Source organism: Triticum urartu, chromosome 2A (genome assembly GCF_056163025.1).
Source record: "Triticum urartu cultivar PI428250 chromosome 2A, HENAU_Tu73, whole genome shotgun sequence".
Lineage (NCBI taxonomy): Eukaryota > Viridiplantae > Streptophyta > Magnoliopsida > Poales > Poaceae > Triticum > Triticum urartu.
The window spans coordinates 60,651,036-60,676,507 of NC_141874.1; the positions used below are offsets into that span (position 1 = coordinate 60,651,036).

Below are 25,472 nucleotides of genomic sequence, written 5' to 3' on the forward strand. Positions count from 1 at the left end.
TGTTGCGGAAGGAGATTTTGCAACACATGTGATGTTGTAGAAAACATTGATGAAGATGAAGTTGCAGTGCCGCACCACTGTTGTTTGTCGTCGCCGTCGCCGACAACTCAGTCACCATTCGCCATTGCTGGTGCAGACAACAGAGAGGCCACGAACTGGGGCAGACTAGAGCTCGTCGTGCACTCGCGTCGTGAGGTGCGGTTGCCATCTTCTCCGGCCACCGGTCCCCGTGCGAGCAAAGGCCATCCCGGAGTTGGGCGACGGACGGGAGCTTGACTTGAGGAGAGAGATGGCTTGATTTGGGAAAGGAACATATGTATAGAGAAGAAGGATGGTGGAGAGGATAATGTTGGGTGGTTGGCTGGATTGGAATATGTGAGAGACGCACGATTTTGTTTGATCTAATGACGCACCAAGCCGTGGATGCAGCGCCTTGATTGATCGGTTGATGCCAATCGTTTTCAAATTTATTTAGGATTAAAGGCTTTGTTGTTGATGTATGAAGATCTGACAAAATAAATGTTATTTATCCTTCAATACCATCATTTGTCCTTGTGGTGAGGATGGTTAACCCATGCGTGCGGGGGAGCGACCATGAGGTCACAGGTTCAAACCGTGGCCTATGTTTTCTCGTCAAACTTTCTAACTTAATTTGTATGATCGCTTTAAAGGGATATAAGGGCATCTTCAAGGTAGACCCTCAAAACACTGTATATGTCCGGACATAGATCTTCGAAAGCAGTTTGTCATCCAACACGGTACTCACACTAGTAGAAAACAAGGTTTTGGTCCAGGCCGGCTCAGCCCATTAGTCCCGGTTCAATCCAGAACCGGGACCAAAGGCTCCCCTTTAGGCGTTGTTTGAATAGGGCGCATATACAGAATCTGATCTCTATAAACCAGGAAAACGGTTCAACCAAATAAAATTTTGTTTGGCTACAATTACTAATCCACGTTTATAGAAAACTTGGTTCTCCAAATCCCTGGATTTTAGGTTTGTGGAAAATCGACTATTATCCATTTTTCCACAATCACGATCGCCATATACGTGATCGTAACAGCTTTTATCTCCGCCTGGTTGTTTCCCAGCAGCTTCGTGCCGTTTGTTGTGTTTTTTTGCCGCTCACCTCCAGCCTCGACATGGCCGCCGTCCGTGTGGACGGCATCGAGCACTCCCTTAAGATCTGCTCTTCCTGGTATGGATGCTCCTGGACGGCTAGCGTAGGTGCGGCGAAACTGGGAATGAGCTCAACCCGAGCAGAACCTATGCGGTGTCGATGAGGGATGCTCCTGGACGTCCGGCGTCGAGGGGCAGCGGACCAGCAGCTCCCCGAGCAGAGCGTATGCAAGCCGACGAGGGACGCTTCTGTACGGCCAGCGCCGAGGGGCCGCGAACAGCGTGATGAGCGCGAGCAACAGCTCTCCTTGAGCAGAGCCTATGCGCGACCAGGGAAAGCCTCCGCACGCGAACCGCGAAGTCATCGAGGCCATCCCGTAGGGAGGAGTACCGACGTCTACGTGCTCGCAGGTGAGCTTGGGAATCCATCGGCAATGGCTAAAATTGAGGAAAGGAAGAGAAGTCATAGAAGGAAGCGAATCGGTATCTATCCAAACAAGGAAACACACAAGCCAGTTTTACCCTTTTCCAAACCAAAACGTGTTATTATGTAAATCAGTAATCCAAAGATTAATTAGCAAAACCGACTTTGCTAAAATCCTGCCACAAAATCGCTTTCCATATACCGGCTGCTATCCAAACAAAGCCATAGTCCCGGCTCATGCCACCAACCGGGACCAATGAGGTGCCTATATATACCTCTTGCTCGCGAGCAGAGCACCCCAGTGCTCCCCAGTGCTCTGTTTTTCTCTGGCCGAGGGGGAGAGGGCTTGGTGGTGCTCTAGCTCACCTCCTATGTACACAAGGTGTTCGATGGAATGCCCGAGCCACACTACTTAAGCTTTCTCCTCTCCAAACTTGACCTCCAAGCTTCATTTTCCATAATATTTGTCTAGGTTTAGTGGAGGCCCATCTGTCCCGGTTCTGGATTGAACCGGGACTAAAGGGACAAGGCATTAGTACCGACCCTTTAGTTCCGGTTTCAGAACCGGGACAAAAGGCCCTTACGAACCGAAACTACAGGCCCTTTTTCTACCGGTGTCAGTTGATCCGCAAACCAGTCCAAACGTCTAAAATCCCACAAACCGGTCTGAATTCTAGCAAAGCCCTCTTCTGTTTCGTTCGGGATTTTGGACGTATTTACCTCTTTATTATTCATTTGTACCCTGCATGTCAATTGGCCAACTTTTGTGCGTTACACCTGCGGTTGGTTCATACTGCAAAACCCTTTTTTTAAGGAAACAACAGGACTAGTAATCTGAGGGACAATATTTTCTGTGTTGGTTCCTACTGCAAAACCGTTTTCTTTTTTAGGAAAACAACACGACTCCACCGTGTACTTTTATTAATTTTGAAAATATAATACAACCATTTCGTGTTACATTTTTGTGTAGCAAAGCCAGTAACGGTATAATAATTAATCACCGTACTGCAGCCGCTTGCAAAACTATTCATTCTACAGATTTTGGCAAAAACCATCTTATTGGCTGTGCGTATCGTGCTATGCAGAGACTCTGCATTTTTTTGATGTGGTTGTATCATCTCGATATATCAATTCAATGAAATATCTTTTATTAAATATATAATATACATTTCACAAAAGAAAAAAGATGAAACTAATTGACATCTTTAAGAGGATAAAAGAAAAAAGGAGTGAGACGCACATAATCACTGGCATGCGTCTTGCGTACTTCCTCCGCAAACAAATACTCCCTCCATTCAGAAATACTTGTCGGAAAAATAGATATATCTAGACGTATTTAATTCTACATACATCCATTTTTATGAGTATTTTCGAAGGATAAAAGAAAAAAGAGTGAGACGCACATAATCACTGGCATGCGTCTTACGTACTTCCTCCACAAACAAATACTCCCTCTGTCCAGAAATACTTGTCGCAAACAAATACTCCCTCCATCAAGAAATATTTGTTGGAGAAATAGATGTTTCTAGATGTATTTTAATTCTACATACATCATTTTTATTCATTTTTTCAACAAGTATTTTCAGAAGAAGGGAGTATAAGACGTTTTAATATATTTACAGAGAAAGTACTATGGAATTTACCTACTGCTTTGTCTACAGACGCTCTCCAGACTGCAACAAGCAGCGTATGGATACAGTATAATCGTTTCATTACAAGCACAGGATTGAGCAACCAAATGGAACAAGTTCATATGTATTCACCATGTTCAACCACCACAGGGACAACAGCTAAAATACACGGAGCACCAATTTTCCAGCCACTACAGATCTGTGACACAACTTAATTAGGACTCGTCCTGACTTACCTAGTTTTTATTCCCAACACAGTTCTACAACCATTGTAACTTACAGGCTCCCCCCACCTACTTGTATACCACCTGAGTACAAACCCTGGACCCAAAAAGCAGCTACACATAATTATACAAGAAGAAAAGCTCGAATACCCAAATTATCTGCAGCAATATGAAGAGCACCCCCGGCGTTGTACACATCAGCTTGGGGGAAATCCAGCGCGCGATGATCCTTGGTTATTCCCTGGGCCTAGCAAGCCACAGAGAGCTCAGCGCGCGCAAACGCGAGAAGTAGTCATGTATAGCCAAAAGGGCGCGGGAGGCCTGACGGATCGTCAGGATCCGCTGCATCTGATGCAAGGTCTGCTGTCGCAGGTTGTCGGCCTGGTAGATACAAACGAAAGAACGTTATCAAATGAACCAAACTGATGAAAGTGAGCAGCTAATTCCATGCTGAAATATCACAGGTTCAAGACTGGAAGATGAAAGGAAAGAGGCCTGCCTGGCGAAGAAAGTTCTCGAGCGTTCCAAGCTTGCCCATGGCCATGGCCATCTGACCCATGTAGTTTGCAACATTCCCTGAAGAGCCAGCGGAGGAACCCAGAGATCCAGCCAAAGTCTCCGCCAGTGATTGCTGCAATGCTTCCATTCCTTGTGACAATGCATCCTCTGCCTGCTGGGAAGATTGCTGGAGGTTGGTCAATCCCAACATCTGCTGCTCGGTTAGCGGCTCCAGATGATTCACCAGCAGCTGAAATTTCATACCGCATTGAACAATCAGCTTACAGGACCAGCAAGGGAAATTGAACTAACAACAAACTCTGAGATTTAATACTTCACTCACCTTTAAGAGCTCGGATGGACGGAAACCCCCAAGCCACAGGAAGCACCTTTCGGCAGGCGTCTTCCACATGCCTGACAGTATATGGAACACATCAGCCTTGGCAGCTACACCTTTGACCTTAAATATTTCATCATAATGCCCCATTATCCCATCTACGATAAGGCGCAGGTCACTGTCACTTGCATGAGCATTAACTGCAGTCCTCAACTCATTGATTTGCTTGTTTTGGTCCTCAAGCCATCTAGTGTATTCTAGGTCGAAAGTCATTGCCCCTGCAAAGATAAGTTTACTGTTCAGATGAACCTCTAACATAGATTGATAACACAATACAATCGAACATTATATGTAACAAAAGGATGATGCTGCCAAAATTTATGGCAGAGAGAAATTTGGAGAAGAAAATACCATTTCCACTCATGGCATGGGTCTGGTCTCCGGAGCTAGAAATGAAGATTCCCTGCAAATAAATATCCAGCACGAGCATTAATAACAGCAAAAGCATACTCTACTGCAACAAGATATCACGGCCAACATTCAGCCAATAAAGATTTACCTGCTGACGAGCTTTCTGGAGCTCCTGCTCTAGTTGTGCAAGCTTCAGCTTGCTGCTTTCTAGCTGTTGCACATATGACTTCAAACAAACAGAAAACATAATCAGTGATTCCGAACAAATGAACAATCCAGTATTCACTACTCAGTGGAAATGACAAGTACTAGTATTACACGAAGGCTTGTGCATGGAGAATTCAGTTAGTTGATATAATTCAACTACCTCTGTGCACAGATAACTAAGAATTTATTCAAGTCTTGTATACTGAAACACATGAAGAAAATTATGACCAAACAAATAAAATGGAGCCATTATGCATATAGAACTACAGTAAAGAAACATGCCGTTGAGTTCATCAACACAACTACAAACAGCTCTGTTTCAACACAACCGAAAAGGCTCTCGCCCCACTTCATATATAAAGCAAAGTACTACTCGAAACCACACACACAACACACACCCAAGGCTGGATACAACAGGCAAACGGACAGCCACACCACCCCAACCAATGCCAAGCCAACGACAAATGTGCAATAAGAGCCCTGCTTGAGGTCGTCGGAGATCTCCATGGCCGAGGTGTCACGAAGAGACGAAGCTGTACCCGACGAACAGCGGCCTCCGAGACGGCACCTTCAGGCAGGGAATGGCACCAGAATGCCGCCAAGGCCCGATCCAAAGAATCATGATTTTCACCCGAAGCAATCCGAAGGAGGAGAGTAGCCGTGACGGCGCCTTCAGGAAGGACCACGCCCATGAACGACGCTGCCGACAGCCCGACAAAAGCCAAACAGGGATTACCCTCCGGCACTCACGCTCCACCTCCGAAACGCCGCTGATCACCAAAACACCGGCCGCCACGCCGCCCAAACGACCATGGCCGCCAGCCCGCATCTAAGCCGCGAGCCTCACCCACGAGCACCGCGACTCCCACCACCAAGGCCGCCGCCCCGGGAACCCAAACCACCCCTCGACCGCCACCACGGCATAAGGACACCGACGACCGGTGAAGCCGGCCAGCACCAAGCAAGGGAGGGTCGTCACCGGCCGTCGGCCTTGCCGCAGCCACCCGCCGCTCCACCGGGGACAAGTGCCACCTACACGACCCATCTGGCTTCTCCAGATCTCGGTGTTGGCACGGCCAGGAGGCCCCCTGCCTCCCTCCCCGGGTCGCCCCTGCCACTACCGGCCTGCCGTCAACGCCACACGCTGGGCCACAACAGCAGCCAACAAGGTCGCCACCGGCCGCCCTCCCAGCCAAACGAGCAGAGGAGGGAGAGGTCGCCACCATTGTCGCGCCGCCACCCCCACCAGCAGATAGCCACAGCAGGAGTGGCAGCCCACGACCCGTGCTGCCCATGGCCCACACCACTTGAGGCCGGATCTGGCCGCGCCGCTGCATCCCACTGCCGCCACCGTCTGAGGCCCCAAGAGGCACTACTTCCGTGTCGCCCGTCACACCGCCGCCCCGGCACCGGCGCCAACCCACACCGGCAAGCCGCTGTGCTGCCGCGCCCAACGCGAAGTGCCGCATCTAGGCTTGGATGACCCGGCCCGCGCCGAATCCTCCATGCGAGCAGATGAGAACCCCCAGCCGCCCGCGCCGACGGGGCTTCACCCGGCCACGCCCTCTGGTGGCGGCGAGGGAGGAGGGGGAGCCCCGGCGGCGGCGCTAGGGTTTGCCTCCCAGTCACTCACGGGAGGGTAGGGCAGTTTCCTTTCCTTTTCCTGTTTCAAGACAACTACAAACAACTCTGCCCAGAACCTCTGAACTCCTTAATTCTTTGAGCAGAACTGCTGCCTTTCCTTTACAAGCATACTCTCAAATTACAGATCTAGCGTGAATCAGGTTAAATTACTAAATTAGGTTGAGTAGAAAGAGAAAATTCTGAACATAAGAGAGCAATGAAAAATAGGGGCAAGATTTATAGCAATTACCTTCTTCCTCAATCGACTTTTCCTTGCAGCCTCACGATTTTGAGCAAGACGACGCAATGTCTATTGTATGGAAAATATGACAAGAAATTAATAACATAAAAAGGCAAGAAACAAAACAATATACAAGAAAAAAGAAAAGAAAAAATACCTTTTGGTCCAAGGGTTTGTCGGACCTGTCAGACCTATCCGAAGAATTAGAAGCCATGATTGCCCCACCACTTTGTCCTTGTTCTAACTGCAGACAGTAGACAACTTGAGAATGTTTAGAGTATCGATGAACAAGGAAAAATAAACTTATTAATTCCCTTTTTTGTAACAAACACAAAATGGTATGCACAAGCTGGCATTCCATACCGGACAAGATTCCAGCAGCTCAGGCTGAAACATAAAGTTCAGGTTAAACATTTCCATCCCAGTCGTACCAGTATCAGTCGACACAACCAACACTACCACCCTCTACGCTACTCTAGTTGCTTATAAAGGCATCAGCCGCACCGCATCTTGGTCTCCTCAGCGAGGTGGTACTATCCCACATGGTAGCGACAGCGAGGAGGAGGTAGGGGGAATGGGCCCATACTTCATTGCAGAGATTTGACCGGTGGGCTTCTTGCTCTTACAATGGGTCCGCATGCACTAGGTTAATACAAAGGCCAGGCCTAGTCCATTTTGTTGCCTTATTTTATTTATTTTCCTCTTCCTTTTATATTGTGTGCATCATGTATGTGTATACAGATGGGATGCATATGAATTATGAAAAGCCAGAACAGAACACTGGAATGCTCCGGTTCCAAGTAACAGAACAGAATTAACAAATATTGAGTAAAACAGACTAAAAACTGCAAGTTTTAGTTGATAACTTTGGCATATAGTTGGCAGCTGATCCACTCTGAAGCACCAATCCACCCAGATTTGCCGTGTCAGTGTCCTGCACGCAGCCTATACGCAGGATACAGCTCTGTATGGACACGGCTTGGTACGGCGAGGACATTAAGCGCAGCTCTGAGCCCAATAGAAGCCCACGAACCACGAATAACCCTAACATTTTCTCTCTCGCTCTCTGTTCGATCGCACGAGGAAGCTTTGGATCGACCCACTGCCGCCTGGAGTCGCCTCACCAACCTATCGACTCGCCTTGCCGCCACCTGGAGTCGCCTCAACCGACCTGTCGACTTGCCTCGCCGCCGCCTCGAGTGAGGTAATTGATTCCACCACCGCTGCCGCCAACTGGAGTGGCTCGGCACCGCCGCCTAGAATCACCTCACCGACCTGTCGACTCGCCTCGCCGCCGCCTCGTGCGAGATAATTGATTCCGCCGCTGCTGCTGCCGCCTGGAGTGGCTGGCTGGCTGCTTGCAGGCGCTTATGTGTGTGCGCGTGCTTGCCGCTGGCGTATGCGTATGTGCTTGGTACTTGGCTGCTTGCTAAGTTGCTATTGTTTGCTGATGTTGCTGCTTTGCTGCTACTGCTAAGGAGATGCCATCTGCGGAGAGTGGCATGGAAGCAAGCCAACTTCTTTACTGGTTTCAACTTTTCACGCTTATCTATCTTAGATCGACAAAGCCTAATGCTATTATATGATGTACTCCCTCCGTAAAGAAATATAAGAGCGTTTAGATCACTAAAGTAGTGATCCAAACGCTCTTATATTTCTTTATAGAGGGAGTATTTTGCATACACCATGAGGATTGAAGACATTGATGATCATTCAGGACTTGAAAAGAGGCATGGAGGCAACCAATGGGGCAGTATTTTGATCTCATCTCATGCATTCTATTAAGTTTTGTCTTTATTACATGTCATTTTACTAATTATTTACATATATACTCGCCGTATTGCTGTTTCTAGATTGCCGTGTCCCCGTACTCGTATCTGTGTATAGGTAAGGGCATATCGGTGCTTCACAGCTGATCCATATGAGCAAGCGAAACAGCATGTGAATCGTAGGGTAAAAATGGTTGGTTTTAACTAACAATTCATTACTGCTGTTATAAAACATGATGATGCCCCCGGCAGTATATTTTTCAAGTTCTTGTCGCTCCAGAATCCAAGTCCTAGTAATTAGCAAATCCAAAAACGGCAGTGCTATAATATTTTTGCGGGAACAGCACTGCTCTATAACTTAAGATTATCAACTCCGCTGTTAAGCTATAACAATTAATTCCAAACACAGCGTGATTCACAGTTCAAATGCTAACATGGTGTTGAGCACAACAATTATCTATTTCATCTCTAGAAAAATGGTGCAGGTAAAGACATAGGTGCTTATTACATAGTTGAGTTCAACTTAAAGCCTCTTTAGATGAAAAGAAGGGGAAACAGTTAAAACCCAAAAGTAAGAAGCATGATTACCCTATAGATCTTGCCGTCGTTGTCTAGAACAGTTGAGTTGTCAGTCCTTGAGCTAGCATCTGCCATCACTCAGCGGACCACAATCACAAGGAGACAGCAAATCACTTTGCTCCCCCCTTCCTAACAGCAAAGCGGTGAGCCCAGCCCTTTGCTGCGCGAGATCGATCGTTGCCAGAATCTATTCATAACAATGGAAAAAAAAAAGGTAAGCAACTCTGACAGAGAAGTAACTCAAAAACAGTAATTGCGTACATGTAACGAAATACAGTACATGGTTGTGCTTACTTCTCTCCAAGAGCCCAAGTCAGTAGCTGCCGAGGATTTACTACAACCGTATGGTCTGCAAAAGAAGGTGGCTTCCTTAGTGCGAGGTACACAGCACGATCCAAATCATTAGCATGTTGGAACAGGGATATGCACATTTATGAACTAGTGCCGATCTGAAACCCTACAGGCTGGTGGTCAATCTCTCCGGAGGGCCACAGAAGTAGCTTGCACGGTGCATGTGCCACTGGAGTAAGCACACGAATCCAGCCACGGGAAAACCATCACGAAACAGGGGCCGTTCTTCGCTCACTACTCTAGCCATGATCCATCCACCATATCGCATATACTGACAGTGACACGGTAGGTACAAAAACAGCTATCCTGATCCGGAACAGCAGAACCAACCGAAACAAGCAACGGGAAAGGGGGTTGATGGGGGAGACGAGCGAGCTCAGAGCGGGGGCGCATACGGGGTGCGGTCGGCGCGGTCGTCCTGAGCGGGGCTCGGCGTGGCGCCGGCGGGCCGCGGCCATGGTAGGTGGTCGGCCCTCGGGCCCCCGCCGGGGATGGATGGGGGAGAGCCTCAGAGCCGCAGCACCGAATCCGGTACGGCCTGGCCTCACGCGCGGCTTCTGCCCGGAGGCCGGCGACTCCTCCTCCTGTAGCAGCTCCGGCTCGCGGCGTCGGGGATTTGGTGGGGGGAGCGGCGGCGAATCGGGGAAGCTTCGAGAAGCTCTTTCGGGTGGTGGTGGTGGTGGAGGGCTAGTGGGAGGGAGGCCTGGGGGGCAGGGGAAGGCGCCAAAGCGGCGGGGCGCGGCCTGGACCCGGCGCACGGGCCGGCGTGCGGCTGACGCGCGGGCCACGGGGGACGCGTGGGCGCGGCTCGCTGGACTGATTAGGCGCGGGTGGCGTCAGTGTGCGGGCCCCGCGCGCCTCGCTCGCCTCACCAACTCCTCGCTCCGTGACGACGCGGGTGGCGTCTTTGACTTGCCCACCGGAGCGCGCGCGGCCGGCGTTATCCGCTGCGCCGAGGCCGCTGCCTGCGTGCGGTCCGGGGCTCGATGGCGCGCACGTGGTCGCTACGGTGAAACGACGCTGCCAGGCTTGGTTTAATTTAATTTATTTAATTTAACGGCGTTGTTCCAAGGGGTTCTTCTTGGTGCCATCGTAATTTGCCGTGGATCGTTGTGTTGTGGCCTTCGGCTTTCTTGCTTTTTTCTGAGGGGTGATTCGTTTGTTTACCTGTACTGTGCTGCTATATCCAAAGAGACAATACACACCATTTTTTACATAGGAGGAAGGGCGGGAACAGGACGAAAATGCATCATTGATCGTCAAGCAGCGTTACTGAGCATCTGACAACACTACGCTTCTAGTACCTTCTACAGCGTCTTGATCCTGCGATTTCGTAGCGGTCACTCGGTGAGACGCGAGGAAATTCCGGGAAACTATGCGAATAAAGTGCAGCAAATGGAAGACAAAATTGATACAGCAGCTCTGTATTCTTTTTCTCACAACAACAAAAAATACGGTTGGCCGGCGATCATTGTCCCAGACGACGCCCGTGAGGTGTCGTGGCTGGTTTTCTCTATCTGCTGTGAGCTTCTACCTACGTGGTTCCAGGGCTGCAGCAAATTCGTTTTTATCTGTTCCATCGCTAGTTCGGAGGAACATGGCTGGTAAGATCTGACTCTTAAGTTGGATGACTTCTCTACAATCCATCACGGAGTGATTCCTTGTTGGACTGTTCTAGTTTGTGGAGGTTGTTTGTTGAGGAAAGAAAAATGAGGATATTGGCGTGGAACTGCAACGGCCTTGGAAACGCCCCAGCAGTACGTGCGTTGGTGGATGTCCAGCGCAGTTGGGCTCCTGATGTGATGTTCTTATCAGAAACTCATTTAGACAGCTATCCGGCAGAGTGTTTGAGGAAAAGATTGAAGATGGATCAAAAGCTTGTGTGCCCTAGTGATGGAAGAAAAGGTGGACCGTTGATGTTTTGGAAGAAGGAGATCCATATACAGAGGCTAGTTCTTGATCCTATGTATATAGATGTTCAAGTCAATGATGGGACCAATCAAACTTGGAGATTAACCGGGATGTATGGTGAATTCCGGTGGGAAGATAAATATAAGACGTGGGATCGTATGCGCCAGCTCCATAGTGCCCATGATCTCCCGTGGCTATTGATTGGTGACCTAAATGAGATTAGTACGTTACAAGAGAAGGATGGCGGGAACCCTCGCCCAGTCCAGTATATGAACGCTTTTCAGGAAGCAATAAGGAACTGTGAGTTGCGAGACTTGGGTTACATTGGAGACCCATTCACATGGCGTCGAGGCAGAATTCGTGTGCGACTAGATAGAGGGCTGGTAAATGAGGCTTGGGCATCGATCTTCCCCCATACTGCACTGGTAAATACAGAATTCAATCACTCAGACCACCGCCCTCTTCTTGTTGATACAAATTACTATTTCCATGTGAATGGTGCGACTAATGGTCAGACTAGGAGATTCGAAGCAAGATGGCTACGAGAGAGTACGTTCGATGCCGCTGTAACAGAAGCATGGGCGAAGGTAGAAGCTGACCCGAATGCTACGAATATTTATGAGAAACTTAACCTGATGCATGCACAGTTTCATGATTGGGATCAGCGGGTTCTCAAAAAACCTAGAAAGAGACTCCGGAAAGCCCAACGGGATCTCAAAGAAGTCATGGCTGGACCAATGTCTGATGACAATGAAATAAAGAGGAAAGAGTTGGCAGAACTGATTGAATATTTGCTTGAATTGGAAGAAATACAAGTTATGCAAAGGTCCAGAGCTAATTGGTTGAAAGGGGGCGACCGCAATACAGGCTTCTTTCAAGCTTTTGCTTCTGCTAGAAGAAAGAAAAACTTTGTAAAGAAACTAAAAGATGCGGGTGGAAATTGGTTGGAAGGTATGCCAGAACTGAACTCTCATGTCCTAGATTATTTTTCTCTCCTGTTTACATCAGAGGTGCAGCATACGGATCCTAGTATTCTTCAGAAGGTGCAGCAGAAGGTATCTAAACATATGAATGACTTCTTAATGGCTCCGTACACTGTTGAGGATGTGAGGAAGGCAGTTTTCAGTATTGGGGACCTGAAGGCCCCGGGTCCGGATGGTTTACATGCAATCTTTTTTTAAAAATATTGGCATATAATTGGAGATGAAATTACTCAGGAAGTTCTTTTGGCTATCAATTCTAAGAAGATTCCGGCAGAATGGAATGATACTACCATTGTGATGATTCCAAAAACTGATGCACCTGAGCTGGTAACTCAATTTCGACCCATCAGTCTCCGTAATGTGCTTTACAAAATTATTTCCAAGCTGCTGGCTTTACGACTGAAGGTTATTTTGCCTGAGATAATTTCCCCTACACAAAGTGCCTTTGTTCCCGGGAGGATGATCACTGATAATATATTAATTGCTTATGAATGTGTGCATAAGATTAAGAACAAGAGGGCTGGTCAGACAAGACTGTGTGCTGTTAAACTTGACATGCACAAAGCTTATGATAGGGTGGAATGGTCCTTCTTACATGATATGATGTTAACATTGGGATTCCATGAGCAATGGATTGAAATGATGATGGCTTGTGTCAGTTCTGTCAGATACAAGGTGAGGTTTAACTCTCAAGAGACAGACACGTTTACCCCTACCAGGGGCATTAGACAAGGGGATCCACTTTCTCCCTATCTGTTCCTTCTTTGTGCGGAAGGGCTTTCTAGTTTATTGCGGTATGAAGAAGAAGCTGGTGGCATAGAGGGAGTTAGAGTGTGCAGAAATGCACCATCAGTATCACACCTTTTATTTGCTGATGATTCTCTAATTCTTATGAAAGCAGATGTTTTAAATGCAGCTTCCTTACAACATGTTCTGGAGACCTACTGTCAGAGTTCAGGGCAATTGGTGAGTCTGTCCAAATCTAGTGTATTATTCAGTCCAAATACTCCTGCTATATCCAGAACTGAAGTGTGTGAACAGCTACATATTGACACTGAAGCATTGTCTGATAAATATCTGGGCCTTCCAGCATTGGTAGGGGCTGATAGAAGTGACTGTTTCAGGCACTTTATTGAGAGGATTAAAGAAAGATTAATGGGATGGATGGAGAAACAACTGTCTACTGGTGGTAAGGAGATTTTACTAAAATCAGTGGCACAAGCGATCCCTGTGTTTGCCATGTCTGTGTTTAGTATCCCTAAAGGAATTTGCAAGGAAATAACTGACTTAATTTCCCAGTTTTGGTGGGGTGATGATGAGGAACATAAGAGGATGCATTGGTACTCTTGGTGGAAACTGTGCTATCCTAAAGCCGAGGGAGGAATGGGCTTCAGAGATTTATATTCCTTCAACTTAGCATTGTTATCAAAGCAGTGCTGGAGGATTATTACAAACCCCGACTCATTATGCGCTAGAATTCTAAAAGCGAAGTACTTCCCTAATAGCAGCCTTTTACAGGCAACCCTTAAAAATGGTGCTTCCTTTACATGGCAAAGTATTATGAAGGGACTAGAAACCTTCAAGTTGCGGTACATATGGAGGATTGGTACAGGAGAAAATGTTCATATATGGAGAGATCCCTGGATTCCAGCAAGTCCGGATAGGAAGGTCATTACAGCAAGGGGACACACAATCCTATCTACAGTTGATGAACTCATCGATCCTAATACAAACACATGGGATGAAGATTTGATTAGATCCATCTTTAACCCTGTTGATACAAGGAGAATACTTCAGATTCCATTGAGCTATGACACTTTTGATGATTTTATCGCTTGGCATCCTGACCGGAAGGGTATATTCTCAGTCAGATCAGCATACCGGGTGCAATGGACTCAAACTTTTCAGGGAAATGCAAATGTGATGGAGAGGCCGAGTGGGTCCACTTCTCCGGCGGTGTGGAGTGCATTGTGGAAGCTGAACATCCCACGGAAAATACAAATTTTCTGCTGGCGCGCGTTACATGGAATTATGCCTCTAAAATCCATACTCTGTAACCGGCACGTGGGTTCGATGGGAGCATGCCCAATTTGTCATCGGGGTGCAGAGGATGTGCGGCATTTGCTGTTTGAGTGCACTCATGCAAGGGATTTATGGAGTCGGCTGGGTGTTCTGGACAGAGTGGACGAGGCAAGGAGAGTAGACCGGTCTGGATCGGTCATTTTGGAACATATCCTTCTTGCACCAGATAGTCCAGCTCTCACTAAACCGAATCTGGATGTTAAACAAATCATAGCAGTGGGGGGTTGGTATCTTTGGTGGATCCGAAGACAACACACGCATGATGGGACTCCTCCTAGTCCCGTGAGGTGGCCAATGTCTGTTCTGGCAATTGCTAATAATTATCATGTTGCTAATTGTAAGAGTGCGGTCGTAGTACAACGATGGAAAAAACCGGACCCAAAGTATGTCAAGCTCAACGTTGATGCCTCATTCCATCCTGATGTTGGAGAAGGGGCAACAGCGGCGGTGATTCGGGATGCCAAAGGAAATTTTCTAGCTGCACAATGCAAATTTATTTCATATGCAGCAGATGTGGTTAATGTGGAGGCAATGGCAATGCGAGATGGACTGGCGCTTGCTAATTCCTTAGGTATGCCGCGGGTGGAAGCGGAATCGGACTCTACGATTGTCGTTGATGCGTGTGTGGGACACACAACATGGTGGGATGCAAATTCGGCAATATTCGCGGAATGTGTGGATATTTCCTCTTTTATTGGGAAGGTCATCTTTAAACATTGTTATCGTGAATGTAACGAAGCGGCGCATGTGTTAGCTAACTATTCTTATTGTAATAAGATTACTAATAGTTGGACGAACGAGCCTCCTGGCTTGTTAGTCTCAAAACTGATGAACGATGTAATCCCTGTTTAATTTAATAAAGTTAGTCATGATGGCCTTTCCTAAAAAAAAAATACGTATTCACTTCTTTCTCGCCCAAGTTATTAGATAAGTTATTCGTCGAGTTAGCAACCACAAAGGGGGTGTAGCTCATATGGTAGAGCGCTCGCTTCGCATGCGAGAGGCACGGGGTTCGATTCCCCGCACCTCCAAAATCATTTTTCCCTCTCAGCGCATGTATACTTGCTTTTTTTTTCGTCGAGTGTCAAACTGCACTGATTGATTACACAGATAAGAGAAGATTTTCTCCGTTCTAGCAGATAAGCTTGCAGCAGAAGAATTTCCCTGCTTGAATGTTTTCCTAAAGCAGCCTAAACAGGACCGATAGCATCACATGTGATGGTTTTTGAAAAACAAAACGCACTGATATGACACCAAATTCAGGGGCGCCACAAGAGGAATTCGATGATTACTCTTCCAATGATCATCTCTCGAATATTTCATTTATATTCATATTGATACGATCCGTACTAGTTCCGTTGACAACTTCTGAAAAAATGACTTGATAGTACAAGATTTCGCGTGAGAAGAAAATTTTAGCTCTGAATCCTGGCATCGACACAAAACCAATGCCAAGTTCTACCAACAGGCACCGGACTATGATTTTAGTTCAGCATGGTAAAGCACGCAGAGAAGCCTCTGTGGTTGGAACGCTGATCGGTATGACGGCTAGTAAGTCGGGATGGAAGAATCGGCTTTCACCGAGTAAGCGTGGATTCCACCCGCAACGTTGTAAATCTTTTGGAATCCCTGCAAAATGATGGGTCACCTTGTCAGAGGATGCTACACAATTACTCTACACGCGCTGGTAGGGAGTCTAAAGATTTCTGTGGGTGCTTCAGTTACCTGTGACTGCAGCCACTTGGCTACCTGCATCGAGCGCATGCCATGGTGACACTGAAACGAAGTACAGAAGGCAAAGTTAGAAAGTGGCATAACACACTGAAGCAGTTTCTATCAACTCATCAATCTTTTCGTGTAGGAGTATTATATATACTTCAGTCTTTTATAGGTCACTGGCATTTATGCAGCAATTTTCATCGTAGTAACGAACTTACCAGAACATAAGTGTCCTTTTGAGGATTAAATTCATCTGTCATGACTGGTCCCCAGGTTCCAAATTGGCGGAGAGGTAGAACTTTGAAGCCTGGAAGGGATGCTCTCTCCCTGCCAAGCAAAAAGTATAAAATCAGCATCAACTCCATCATGATGGCCCACTGTGTGAAAAATTAGGATAAGCAAACACAACGAACAGGGCCATCACAATAATATGTCCGCAAAGCAAAAACCTAGCCCAGTATCTGACTTTAAATGATGAATCGTGGAATTCTGCAACCCAATTTGGTCTCTCTAGTGTAAGGGGAATAACACACTCTATAAGTCTGTAAAAGGATTTACACACTGCAAGTCCATACAAGGCTGCAGACTATCCCATTGTTCCAACAGTTTAATCCTGAGACAATATACAAAGGTGTTTTCGAACAACAACAAAGATGTCGCACTGGTAAACACTTTTACGTTTTAATTGTTCAGAAGGGAGAAAATGAAATTCATTAAATCTCAAAAGATGTGGACAAGTCCCACATTAACGTTCTGGTTCACCGCATAAACCTCTATCATCTTCTCATCAAAGTCAAGATTAAGACTGTTGCAAGAACTTTTGCGCTATTGAGCAAAATCCAAAATACTGGAGATGTATCTTGCATTCTAGTTGTAGATGTGTGCTTTTCATACAGGCATCTATAATGAGTTAGTGAATGACTTAATATTTGGAATGTTGGAACAATAAATGGGACATGGGTGCAATAGTGAAGAATCTTACACTTCATCAGGCTCCCGAACATCAATCAATTGAGCTTCTTCCATAAAACTAGGATCTTGCATTTTTTCGTGAAGCTCTTCTGGTTGAATATCTTGCAGCAAGCATTGGTCCCTGCCATTTGGCGGCAAAAGATATGAATACCTATTCGTGTGTACCAAGATACAACATCATGTGTTGTTAGAACCATCTACCTCTCAGAGAGCACCTGCACTAAATGCCATCCAAATTTTGTCTTACATCGTACAACTTTATTCAAAGGCGCACTAAATGCTGCTTCTTCAAACTCTGGTACCTGCTCAAGTCAAGCAAGTAACGTTCAAAGTACTGTTGAACACAGACTGCAGGGTACTGACAGAAACTGAAATATCAGTGGACAGACCCAGTGCTAGAAACTTAAATATCAGTATCCAACCAATCAAACATTTAGATGGTGGCAACAGATGAAATGATGGGACTTTCAGAAAGTAAACTAGCTAGTTCTAAGTTCTAACCAGACACTTAGATGACTGAGGCAGCAAGTTAATCAAGAACAGTGAAATCGGTGGCAGATGGATTTAGATGTGTATAACAACGTATAGAAGTGTTCAACAAGATGGAATAAACTTGTTGTAAGGCTACCAGTTCCCCGGGAATATGCAAACAAACAAAAACAGTACCAACAACAATATTTTACATGTCTTGTTTGCCAGTTGAAGATGTTGATAGGTCTTGATAATTTATAAGTTAGAAAGAAGTAAATTCCACCACAGAATAAAAAAATCCACCAAAGGATCAAACAAATTCAATGCTAAATAACAAATATGTACTATGAAACATAACATTTCCAGTTGTATCCTACATGGACATCATGACGGATGCTGAGCAATAGTAAGATAATCAGTGCAATCCCACTGTGCACCTTGGGTACATAGGTGAAGTCCTACTACAATGCTCTACTACTAGTACGCATACTGAAAAAGCAAGTTAATATTGTACCATCTGTCCCCTCCGAACCCACCCAAGCATACCGCCATTTTCTTTTGATGGACATAAGGAGTGCTCCACGGCTAAGTCACTCAGGTCCGCCCCTGAAATTAAAAAATAAAATAAACAAGAGTAAAAATCAATGATTTCTAACAACAAAAACAAGCCAGCTATTGAGCACTTCAAATGTATCCTACTCTTCAGTGTCAACTTTCCCATAGATATCTACATAAATCAATGATATATACACCATACACATCAATGAGTTCAGCTCAGCATGTATGCTTAGCAATCAGCATTTGTTACATCATAACGCAACATTGAATTTAGATACAGAACATAAATAACAGCATGGATTGGATGCATTCAAGTGGAGAGGACCCTATAAAGCATAACTTTAGGACACCCATTTTGCAAGGGCCACATGTTGCTAAACACTGGATCATATGATTCGAATCTAGACTAATTAAATATATCAGATGCTACTCCCTCTGTAAAGAAATATAAGAGCATTTAGATCACTAAACAAACAGAGCTAGTAAGCCGTACGAAAGGAAAAATCAACAACGAATTTGAGTGTTCACCTGATGCGATGCTCTTCTCCAAATCCACGAGAAGCCTGGCATCCTTTTCGCCGACAAGCAGATGCTGGACCAGCACCTCCTTCCCCTCTCTCGGAGCGCTACTAGCGGCAGTGCAGAGAACTATCCAAACAGAGATTCATGTCAGAGTAACCAATTCCGTGACCCTAACTATTAACCCCCAAACCGATGCAAAACATTTTGCATTCATGTCTAAGATAAAAGGAAGCAAAAAAATCCACAACTGAACAAAATGCTCCCCAATCTCCGTAGCCAACTGACGAGCACTCAAGAGATAGCGCTTGCCCTACCACTCACCCCTGGTGCCGGGCCTGGGGTGTTCGCCGGCGGGGCGCATGGCCGAGCCCCACGCGGCGGAGACGGGCCGCGCGGACGCGAGGAGCGAGAGGGCGGCGGGCGACGACGGCGCGGGGCTGGCGACGGCGAGGAGCGGGGCGCGGCGGGCGAGCCCGGAGAGGGAGGCCGCCTGGGCGGCGGAGCACGGGGAGGGGTAGGGGCACGGGAGGCGCGCGGCCCTGGTGGCTCTGAGACCGAGCATGGCTGGCCGGCTGGCTAACTGTCGTGTCGCCGTCCGTCTTCACTGCGACGGGAGAGGAAGGGGGATGGGGAATATGCTGCTGCGCGAAGGAGGCCGGGCCTTGTTTGGGCTGTTCCTGGACCGGGCGGCGCGGAAACACGACGAACGTGCCTGGTTCTAGTTGGGCTTTGAAGAAATATCACGCCCATGCGTTTCAAAAAGAAAAAAAACGGAGCATGGACTTCCCTAAAAAAAATTGAAGCATGGGGCAGGTGTCGATGACACAATGCACATTGTGTGTTTGCGGTCTAAGAACATCTACAACGCGACGTCCATATCCGCTTCAAACATCCGGGCTGACTGGTCAGTAACTGATCAGACATAAAATAGCCATCCAAAGGACCTGCCAAATCCGGTTCAAATGGTCGAACTGATCGGCACTCCTCATATCGGGCTCATATCTGGGGCAAAATATGAGGATGTCTTGACACGTCCATCATGTAGGATCCGACTCACTGTGGCTCACCCTATTCCACATAAATTGGACTTTATCCGCACTAGTAATCATGCACGTGCAACGCACATATCAAATATGAAAAATTCTAACAAAATATAGATAGATTTCTTGAAATTTTTGAAATTTCATACAAAGTGCATAATACCTAATTCTCGACTCATACAAGTAATTTGATTATCATTCTTCATGATCAACATTCTTGTTGAAACAAATATCGCACATCTTTGCGTTAATGATATAATCTCTTATCTAAATGCACAATTTCTCAATGCATAGTGCCCAAATGATTATAATCTCCTGTAAATGAATTTCAGTATTTGAACAAAATATCCAGGCGGTCTTCGGCCCATTGCAGTATGTGTCAAATATACAACCATTTGAATTTTGCTAATCATATTGTTATAGTATAATCTAACCAGAAATTAGAATCACCTTGTTGGACAATTTATTATTTAAAAGGTTAATCACCATTCTCCATATACACATACAAGGACCATTCAGTAAATAACCATTTATGTATCAACAATAATAAATAACTATTACTATGACAAAATTAAGTGTCTTTCACAGAAGTGAGAAGCTGCCAGGCGAGAAAATCAAGTATCAACATTTACATATCTCCGATCAATGATCCCCGCTAACTCCAGCCCATTGAGGATATTGTCATGCAAACCATCCCTTCGCTCTTCCTTCCTGACAAGCAAAGCATAGAAGTGCAGAATAAGGAATTTTTTTATAGAGCTATCGTCCAAATCCTAAAACACATATAAAAGTCATGCATGACACACTTTACATTTTTAGTGTTGGCACTGCAAAAAAAGCATATCATGATTTCCCTACATACTTTCTTGGGGCATATATAAGGAACTCCTAACCCAAACTTACTAAAGAAACTGTAGGTCTTTATCAATAAAATCCATCATACTATCAGAATGGACAAATGAGGAATTTCTTTACATAGAGAACCTCACATTGACCATCCAACATGTCCCAATTTTGTGAAAAATAGCAGACCATCAACAAGCTCACACAACATGGCTCGTCAAGCTCTAAACTCTGAATGCGAGGGGAGCTCACGGTAGATGTTTTCCCCGCTGGTTTTCTAACTGGCCAGTCGGCTGATGGTACCAAACGAACTGCAATACATAATAAGCCTTGTTGGTTGATGCAACCAAACCAACTACAATACATCCTAAGCCAAGTCGGTTGATACACCATAAACCGGACGCAAGTCCAAATAAGAAAATGTTCAGACAGAAAAGGACATCAATGAACTTGAGATCAGCAGTCTTGCCTGCACCTTGTCAATTTCCTTCGGGACTTGTTGACGCCTTTGAGATTTCTAAGCACTTCACGCGGAGGAAAACAACATTCAGGCAACTCTCTGTCACTACAACAAAGCATCCACCAAGTTAAAAATAAGGTTCCCAACTCACCTCCACGGAAAACTCAAAGGAAATAATGGATTTACACAGCTTTAAAGTAGGCTTTTCTGAACATAAAATCAAAATTCCTGAAATTTTCATAACATTTGGACTCTGAATGATCAAAAAAAGATATGAATAAGAGTAATTGGAAGGATAGAACAACATTTCCTTCAAATAAAATTAGCTAGTTGAGGCTGCAAGAACAACATATGAAGCTAGCATGGCTCTGGCAACTACCAAAGTACATTTTAGGCAAGCACGCCTGACCACCAACTCCAGACCATTCAATCCCTAGTGCTAAAAGAGATAACTCGGAAACGCAGACCTGCACGTCTCCTTGCGTTCTTGGCTATTTGTGTACCCGCCCTTTGTCCGGATGGTCTTCTTCATATTGCACGAGCCACCGCGCTCGGGGCTCGCTGGCATGTTTGCCATTTTGCTGATCTCCTACACCACATCTCCAACCATTATAAAAGAAGCAAATTCAAAGCTCAACGAAAATATGAATTGATGTGTCATAAATTATGTGCACATGCACCAGATCATGAGGAAAATGCAAGGCGATTGAAAATACAAAGACCCATTATCAGACATATTGCAACGTATGAACAAACCAGAATTCGAGCCGGAGCCTTCAGATTTTAGAATGTGGCGCTTGGGTGTAGGAAGAGCTACAACAATTGGTATATCCAGCAGAAAGTATTGATTGGCATCTTTCATGCTTTCTAATTATTTTTTTCCCTATCCATGGGTGTAGGAAGAGAAGATTGGGCAAATCATAACATACAAGAACCCAATACCAATTGGCAGGCCAACAATCAAAAAACATGTAGTAATTTAGCTTGTAGAAATTCAGAGAAGCATGTATTGAAGAAGCTAGCTCACATGAAAGCATGTCGCTTGGTGGCGAGGGCCTCAACGTGCCGGCAGCGGTGGTCGAGCAGAGGAGTGGCGGGCGGTAGAAAGTTGCAAACTGCATGCTTAGGTGACTCTTATCTAAAAATGGATATATTTGCATCTGCAGAAAAATGCATCCTTATGATAATCCGACCAACATTCAGTATTCAGAACATCAAATATGTACTAAAATGTGGAGACATCCACCATACCTTAAAACATTTGACAAAGGGAGCCTTCCACCTTTAAGTTGAACCATCCTATCCCTGATGGATCCTTCGGAAAACCTCATCGCTACACAAAGCTGAAATACACGAAACAAAACTGAGCCACAATACCATCTTCATTGATTCATTCACAGGCAACCCAATAGCAAGTCTTTGTCAGAAAATATCATACCCTCCCATTCCGCGTCAAGATGCCATGTAGGAAGCAGACATTGCCCAGGCCCTGGCATTTGCCGAAGACCTTGTTGAATCTCGCCGAGAACACCTGCAGCTCGTCGTCCCTGACCGGGTGCAGCATCTTCACGTCGAACTCGTGGGACAGGTCATAATACTCTATCTCTGGTGGTGCGTCGCTATCCAGGCATACACGAAGGGGTGTCTCCCTATCCAGTGCTTCAGATTCAGCACCGCTGGGTCGATCCACGGGATTATATGGCTCGAACCAAGACGAACCAATATGAATCTTGCAAGAAGTGGACGCCGGCGTCGAGGAGCTGTCGTTTCCAGGAGGATGAAAACTGTATAGCATTCAGATTCTAGACTTTTGGAATTAACTCCAGCAGCTGGTAAGCAAAACATAGCTAGTGTGTCCTATAACTCCTAAATGGGTTTTGAAGGCCTACCGTGATCAGTCTTCTTCTTATGGTTCTACCTCTAGGATCCCAGTGTGTTGACCGAATCATCATGCATGTGGCCTGAAAACACAAACAATCATCGGTTTGGTACGTAATACTTCAGATATATAGCCAACAGCACGATAAATCATGCCAATATTTTGTAAGGCCAGGTTTGATAGCGATCCATACATACCGAATATGCACAATCTTTGGCTTGCCATCCAAAGTATCCAAAATGCCCAATGTCCCGCAGCTCCGAGCAGCCGCCGCATCCGCCCCATAGACTCGCGCCGGCATCGTGCACTGCCTCTCGCCGGAGACCGTCGCCACCGGATGTTCACCGTCGAGGCCGCCGCACCCCTGCCCTTCCTCCTCTCCCTTCCTTCGGTCCTTCTCTATCTCCTGGAAACGCAGCAGGCCATGGAGGAGCTCAGCCGCCACCGTCATCCCTCCGACTCGCCGGCGCCGCCCATCGTCGACCCGATCCGGCTGCCTTCCTCCAGATCCATGCCAGCCCCACCGGAGTGCACGCCTTGGCCATCACTGTTCCCTACATCGAGCTGCCGCCGCCACCCCCGTTGACCGCATCGCTCGCCTGCGCCTGGGCAACCGCTCTAGCCGAAACACAACCTTTGGCCGGCGCTAGCCCGTTGAGAGTGGAGCAGGGGTTGGCCGGAAGAGACACCCGTCAAGGGCGCCGGAGATGGAGCAGTCTGTGCGGAGGGGATCCCTTTCCTTTTTTTTCTACGTGTCTTGCGTGATTGGAGGATGGGTTGCAAATGCGGGTGCGTGATTGCAGAGACATGGGACTGGGTAGTTCGAGGGAAGGCTTATGGGACGGTGGAGTATGGTTAGCCATTGCAAATTGCTAAGTACACACCATAGATTTATTAGATCAAGGATGACGGTTAGATTGAGATATGTGGGACTAATCGTGCGGTGTTGATTGGTTTGCACAGTGTTGTGGGTCTAATTGCGGGGTGCACGTAAGAAAGTTTTTGTTTGATTGTTTAATAGTAGTGGAGATTTAGGATGAAACCCTAACCGCATTCCACTCCACTCCAGCCCACACCCCTCCGCCCACAAGCTTTCGTCCGGTGATCTCAGACCTTCTCCGGCTTGGCAGGCAACGGATCCGAGTCCTACAGCTCCCAATCTGTTGACTCGGAACTTGTCCCACGCGGCCCCAAGGAGGAAATGGTCGTTCGAGTCCTACTGTTGGGAAACGTTGCATGGAAACAAAAAAAAATCTACGCGCACGCAAGTTCTATCCAAGAAGATGCATAGCAAGTAGATGGGACAGTGTGTCTACGTACCCTCGTAGACCGTAAGCGGAAGCGTTTAACAACACGGTTGATGTAGTCGAACTTCTTCGCGCTCCAACCGATCAAATACCGAATGTAGGACACCTCCGCGTTAAGGACATGTTCAGCTCAGGGCTCGGTGACATGTTCAGCTCGGTACGACACCTCCGCGTTAACAAGACGGTGAGGTAGTAGATGAGTTACGGCAGCACGACGACGTGGTGACGGTGATGGTGAAACCATCTCCGCAGGGCTTCGCCTAAGCAGTATGAAAATATGACCGGGGTATAAACGATGGAGGGGGGCGCCGCACACGGCTAAGACAATGTTCTCATGTGCTAGGTGCCCCCCTCCCACATATATATACATGGGGGAGGAGGGAACAGCTAGAAGGGCGCCCCAAGTAGGCCGAATCCTACTTGGGGTCTCCTCTCAAGTGGTGCCCCCCTTCCATGTTTAGGTGCGGGGGAAAGGCAGGGAGGGAGGCGCCTGTTGGGGAACGTAGTAATTTCAAAAATTTCCTACGCACACGCAAGATCATGGTGATGGATAACAACGAGAGGGGAGAGTGTTGTCTACGTACCCTCGTAGACCGAAGCGGAAGCGTTGACGCAACGTAGAGGAAGTAGTCGTACGTCTTCCCGGTCCAACCGATCCAAGCACCGTTACTCCGGCACCTCCGAGTTCTTGGCACACGTTCAGCTCGATGACGCTCCCCGGGCTCCGATCTAGCAAAGCTTCGGGGAGGAGTTCTGTCAGCACGACAGCGTGGTGACGATCTTGATGTTCAACCGTCGCAGGGCTTCGCCTAAGCACCGCTACAATATGACCGAGGTGTAATATCGTGGAGGGGGGCACCGCACACGGCTAAGGAACGATCACGAAGATCAACTTGTGTGTTCTAGGGTGCCCCCCTGCCCCCGTATATAAAGGAGCCAAGGGGAGGGGGCGGCCGGCCAAGGAGGGGCGCGCCAAGGGGGAGTCCTACTCCCACCGGGAGTAGGACTCCCTTCTTTCCTAGTTGGAGAAGGAGAAGGGGGGAAAGAGGAGGAAGAGGGAAAGGAAAGGGGGGGCGCCGCACCCTCTCCTTGTCCTATTCGGACTAGGGAGGGGAGGGGCGTGCGGCCACCTCTTGCCTCCTTTCCTCTTCTACCTTTAGGGCCCATGTAGGCCCAATAACCCCCGGGGGGGTTCCGGTAACCCCCCGGTACTCCGATAAAATCCCGATTTCACCCGGAACGATTCCGATATCCAAATATAGGCTTTCAATATATCGATCTTTATGTCTCGACCATTCCGAGACTCCTCGTCA

General features: G+C 46.9%; 3 protein-coding genes, 2 long non-coding RNA genes and 1 other non-coding gene across 9 annotated transcripts; 2 read left to right on the forward strand and 4 right to left on the reverse strand.

The window, feature by feature from the left end:
- Window positions 1-3,267: 3,267 nt before the first annotated feature.
- LOC125527709 (transcription factor TGA2.1) lies at window positions 3,268-10,118 on the reverse strand. Of its 3 annotated transcripts, none has more exons than XM_087543083.1 (10): window positions 9,808-10,118; window positions 9,356-9,410; window positions 9,071-9,248; window positions 6,871-6,957; window positions 6,723-6,782; window positions 4,791-4,868; window positions 4,643-4,694; window positions 4,238-4,509; window positions 3,896-4,144; window positions 3,268-3,777 (listed from the first exon to the last, which is right to left on the reverse strand). In XM_087543083.1, exons 3-10 carry the CDS (start codon window positions 9,134-9,136, stop codon window positions 3,631-3,633), a joined length of 1,011 nt encoding a protein of 336 aa, XP_087399209.1. In that variant the 5' UTR covers window positions 9,137-9,248; window positions 9,356-9,410; window positions 9,808-10,118; the 3' UTR covers window positions 3,268-3,630. The 3 variants fall into 3 exon arrangements, with proteins under 3 accessions (XP_087399209.1, XP_087399210.1, XP_087399211.1); XM_087543084.1 differs by having other exon boundaries at window positions 9,342-9,410; XM_087543085.1 differs by lacking the exons at window positions 9,071-9,248; window positions 9,356-9,410; window positions 9,808-10,118 and adding an exon at window positions 7,077-7,162.
- A 1,930-nt stretch (window positions 10,119-12,048) lies between these two features.
- Window positions 12,049-13,276, forward strand: LOC147983741 (uncharacterized). Its single transcript, XM_087540850.1, has 5 exons — window positions 12,049-12,274; window positions 12,332-12,429; window positions 12,541-12,633; window positions 12,811-12,981; window positions 13,223-13,276. The coding sequence occupies exons 1-5, from the start codon at window positions 12,049-12,051 to the stop codon at window positions 13,274-13,276; spliced, it is 642 nt and encodes a 213-aa protein (XP_087396976.1).
- Window positions 13,277-15,346: 2,070 nt separating this feature from the next.
- On the forward strand, window positions 15,347-15,419 carry TRNAA-CGC (transfer RNA alanine (anticodon CGC)). The gene has a single exon. It is a non-coding gene; the product is annotated as a tRNA-Ala (tRNA).
- Window positions 15,420-15,676: 257 nt separating this feature from the next.
- On the reverse strand, window positions 15,677-19,252 carry LOC125535575 (rhodanese-like domain-containing protein / PPIC-type PPIASE domain-containing protein). Its single transcript, XM_048698641.2, has 8 exons — window positions 18,952-19,252; window positions 18,637-18,756; window positions 18,065-18,156; window positions 17,281-17,381; window positions 17,090-17,200; window positions 16,326-16,434; window positions 16,114-16,164; window positions 15,677-16,017 (listed from the first exon to the last, which is right to left on the reverse strand). Exons 1-8 carry the CDS (start codon window positions 19,190-19,192, stop codon window positions 15,937-15,939), a joined length of 906 nt encoding a protein of 301 aa, XP_048554598.1. The 5' UTR covers window positions 19,193-19,252; the 3' UTR covers window positions 15,677-15,936.
- Window positions 19,253-20,110: 858 nt separating this feature from the next.
- LOC147983742 (uncharacterized) lies at window positions 20,111-21,424 on the reverse strand. Its single transcript, XR_015615005.1, has 2 exons — window positions 20,989-21,424; window positions 20,111-20,381 (listed from the first exon to the last, which is right to left on the reverse strand). It is a non-coding gene; the product is annotated as an uncharacterized LOC147983742 (long non-coding RNA).
- A 35-nt stretch (window positions 21,425-21,459) lies between these two features.
- LOC147983743 (uncharacterized) lies at window positions 21,460-23,538 on the reverse strand. Of its 2 annotated transcripts, none has more exons than XR_015615006.1 (5): window positions 23,050-23,538; window positions 22,863-22,934; window positions 22,412-22,757; window positions 22,225-22,316; window positions 21,460-21,562 (listed from the first exon to the last, which is right to left on the reverse strand). It is a non-coding gene; the product is annotated as an uncharacterized LOC147983743 (long non-coding RNA). The 2 variants fall into 2 exon arrangements; XR_015615007.1 differs by having other exon boundaries at window positions 22,412-22,733; window positions 23,050-23,537.
- Window positions 23,539-25,472: the final 1,934 nt, after the last annotated feature.